This window comes from Oryzias melastigma, linkage group LG15 (genome assembly GCF_002922805.2).
Source record: "Oryzias melastigma strain HK-1 linkage group LG15, ASM292280v2, whole genome shotgun sequence".
Lineage (NCBI taxonomy): Eukaryota > Metazoa > Chordata > Actinopteri > Beloniformes > Adrianichthyidae > Oryzias > Oryzias melastigma.
In genome coordinates this window covers 17,581,431-17,585,535 of record NC_050526.1, presented here as the reverse complement: position 1 = coordinate 17,585,535, position 4,105 = coordinate 17,581,431, and the positions used below count along the sequence as shown (strand labels likewise).

The window sequence follows — 4,105 nt, the reverse complement described above, 5'->3', positions numbered from 1 at the left end:
CCTGAGAATAAACTAACTCACATACTTGGTTGAAACAATTGAAAAAAAGCATAGTCAAATACCACAGCATGTTAGCCACATTAGCCACATTAGCCATGTTAGTGTGTATACAAAACTGCCCAACCTTGTTTGCAACACTTAAAATACCAGACTGATACCATTAGGACAAAGGTTAGTGTGACTATGCTAACTCCCAAACTTTTGGTAACATGTAAAAAAAACAGTTCAACACCCAGCCACTGATTAGCCACCTCAGCTGTCTTGCAAAAATACCTAACCCTCTTTGCAACACTCGGAAAAAAAACAAAAAAACGCTGTTGCCTCTAAAATAAGAGTATTTGTGAACTGGATAACTCCGAATCTTGTTTGTAACAATAAAAAAGCATAGTGTAGTACCATGACATGTTAGTCACTTTAGCCAGGTTAGCATATTAGCAAAACTACCCAACACTTTTGTGAAACACCTAAAAAAAAATACTTACTGAAATCGCTAAGACAAAAGTTTTTGTAAATAAGCTGAATAGGTACTGTAATTTATTTTATGGCCTGCAGCATTCCTGGACTGCAAAGACCAAATTGTTTTGGCAATTCTTCTTTCTTACTGCACTTTCCAGAGGACACTATATGAAAATAAATGGGGGAAAAATTACTAATGGGGAAAAAAATCAAAATCTAGCTGAAAACCCCCAAAAAAGACGTGTTGGGAAATGTCTAAAGGAAGTTTTAAAGTTATTAAGGGGTGACGATAGGACCGGAGGGCCATGTTGTGGCAAAGTGGGAAATTCTTCCAAATTTTGACTCAAAATAGAAGAAAACTTTTGTTTGAGCGATCTTCACATTTCACACACCACCAGGTTAGATCTACAGCCAAGATATTGTTGACCTTTTGCTGCAGGAAAAGGCCGCCATCATGGATTAAAAAAAAAAAAATCCCCTTTAGTATCTTACAAATTGAAACTCCTCCTACAAAATTTTATTCTATCTCCTCCTAACTCCTTATGGATCATTGGGAATCTAATTGGAAAAAAATGTTGGTTTTAAAGTTTGTAGATATTGTGAAAGTTGAATTCATACTGTAAATAATTGGCTCAAGCTGAATGAAATGATATGACATGCAATAGAAAACATATTGGTAATGTGGGTGTGGTTAAAAAACCTCAGTTGCCAAGGAAATCCAAAAATCTACTTTTGCCGATTCTTCTAAAAATGACATAGATCTGTTCATCAACCCGAGGCGACCAAAAAACAAAATGGTTGCTATGGAGATGAACCACGTGAAAAGCTACCATTTTGAAAAATAGTGTTTTTTTGATGAATTTGTCCCATTCAGCTCTGACCACAGTGGCAGGAGGAAAGAGTGGGGGAGGGGCATGTTTCTCAGCCAGTGGGGGCGGGGCGTTCAAAGGGGCAGAGAAGATGATTTCAGTTGAACTTCCTTTACTTCCTTAGACAGTCATCTCATTTTTAGAATTCAAGTTCTAGTTTTCTGAATGGAATTTCCTGCCAACCATCTTTTCTTTTCTTCTCCAGGCATTGCCATAGCCAGCGCTCTGGTGGACACATCACAGCAGCGAGTTTTGGACTTTAAAGAAAGAGGCCTGGGGCTAAAACACCGCAAGCACATTGTGCACCATCAAGGCACCTGTGTGTGAACAAAGAGACAACATATCCATGGTGACTGTCCGAGGGATTTCACACGGGCAAACGCTCTCTGAAGACAGGAGCCTCTAAGAACACTACTTCGATGAAGAGCGTGGGTTTGGACGAGTGCCTGTTTCTCCCAAATAAAAAGACGTTTGCGCCCCCTCTTTGTTTTATGAGTCACGTAGAGGACTTTTTTTGTTGTTGTTGTCGATGTCGCCCTCCTCCATGTTTAGCAGAGTGACTGTAAAGGTGTGTTATCGTTCACAGCTTTGGGTGGAAGTCTTTTCAAGCTCCTGCCAGTCGGTGTCAGTCGGTCCCGCCGGTGGAAGTCGACGAAGAACAAAGAAAAACCAAACAAAACGGCCCCAAGGAACAAACCAACTCAGGACGCACTAAAAGAAAACCGAAAGTTTGTGGAGATGCTATTCCAATAAAGTCTGCTGTTGAAGAACTGCATCTTATTGCAAAGGTTGTTGTGATGAAATGATGTTTTTTTTTAAGTGTGTAAAATATTTTCCTTTACGTGATTTGATAACTGCTCAGGTCCTCAAGGATGGAGGGAGTCCGTTTTTCAGTCCTGCAAGGAAAAGGCTTTAACCTAAAACTGGATCCTCTTTATATTATTATTATTATTATATATGATGAAACTTTTCATGCAAACAGAATGTTAATTCTGGGCAGCCAAGCGACTTGAACGCTGGGATCAAACTACCAATGCCAGTCACATGACTCATTTACTACTGTGAAGGTACACTTCTTCTCATGACTAACTTTAGCATATCACAACTTGGGCTATTTATTATTTATGCAAAATCAACTGACACAGTTTTTTACAAATGCACTTTTATTTCGTTTTAAACTAACAATAGTGTCCCTTCTTTTTGTAATTTCCTTGATCTTTAAATGTCTTGTATGCAAAAGAAGAAATAAAACCACCAAGATTTAGTGACGTGAGGCGTTTTCTCCTGACCAGGTGTGTTGCACTTTCCTTTTAAAGTTGTATCAAGTGCACACTCAAGTGTCACTATGCATATGTGTGTTTTTGCACTTTTTTTGTTTTTGCTGAGACTGGACCAGCGGCAGCTCAAAAATACCAGTTTGTCATTCTGTAAGAAATAAAACGTTTTGATGCCTCTTTGTATTTAACGGGCTCCAGTGGTTCGTGTGTAGACGTATATCTCATGGTGTCGGGCATTAACTACTCAGATGACATGATGGGCTTGCAGTGCGGGAAATAATCCTGCAGGCAAACACTTTATTTAGACCAGCAGAAGCAGAAGAATGAGATTAAATGAGATCAAAGAACCGAGCAAACAAATAAATGACAGAACTGACGAGAGCCGTTACAGGAATTAATCCACAACGTGACACAATGGGACTAACGGCACCAAAAGCTGCAAAACTTGAAAAGAATTTGGCAAATAAAGGTACTTGATGAGAGTGACAAGCTAGACAGAGCAGATTCAAACACCCAAAACAGAAAAAAGCGCAAAAATAAATAGAATGTTATTTTTATACTGTTTGAAAATCACTGTTACTCACAATATTATATTCACATTTAATTAAACATAAAATAAATATGTCCATCTTTGCACTAAACTAAATATATTCTAAGGTTTTCAAGATATTACAATAAAAGATATATCATATTCTAAACAATAAGTTGCTTAATTCCAACTTAATAAAAAAAGGGCTTTATTTTAGTGCAAAAAAAAGAAAAAATTAGTAATGACAATACAATTTAGGCAGTGAGACGCGTTGTCAGGGGAGGTAAGTGAGTTTGTGCCTCACCTGCTAAATATATCTCAAAATACATAAATTAAGTAAGCTGAACATACTTTTTCATTGTTAAAAAAATAAAAAATAAGCATTTTTTAGACATGTCTATTCTATGATTATTTTTTTTCTGTGTACGTTTTCAACAAAAAAAGAATAAATTTACGAGTTTCCTAATCAAATAGATGCACAATCAGCAGGCAGCCACACCCCATGCCTCCCCTCTGCCGCATTTATGAGTAAAAGTAAGTCAATAATAAAAAAGTTTGTGTTTTTTTATATGCTAAACTTTGTAAACAGAAGCAAAATGCTGAAATCTTAAAATAAAATTAGAATAGAGGAATTAGAATTAGAATAAACTGCTCTGTAGGGTTCATATGTCTGTAAATCTGACTGATGACAGCCATGAACTTCACCGTTAGTCACTGAATTTAAGTATCACAGCAAAGTTTGATTGGAAAAACTAAACCTGCCCACAAAGGTGATTTGAAAATAGATCCATAAATCTATACGTTCGTTCAAAACAGCTGAACTGAAGTGACGACGAAAAAAGATGCAAATATTTTACAAAAGACAAACAAGAAATTGAACTGTTTGCTTAGAAATGTAAAAATGTCTTATTATTTCATCTTGGCAACGTAATTGTATGAAAGTCTTTATTCACTGATGTATTTTTCTATGTTAA

At 36.7% G+C, this 4,105-nt stretch overlaps 1 protein-coding gene across 1 annotated transcript in view; it reads left to right on the top strand.

The window, feature by feature from the left end:
- The window catches only part of atrnl1a (attractin-like 1a), a gene marked incomplete in the record, with an annotated part of 314,489 nt that extends 311,701 nt beyond the window's left edge, over positions 1-2,788 (top strand). The window contains 1 exon segment of the mRNA XM_024297455.2: positions 1,531-2,788. Coding sequence (XP_024153223.1) covers positions 1,531-1,652 — 122 coding nt within the window.
- Positions 2,789-4,105: the final 1,317 nt, after the last annotated feature.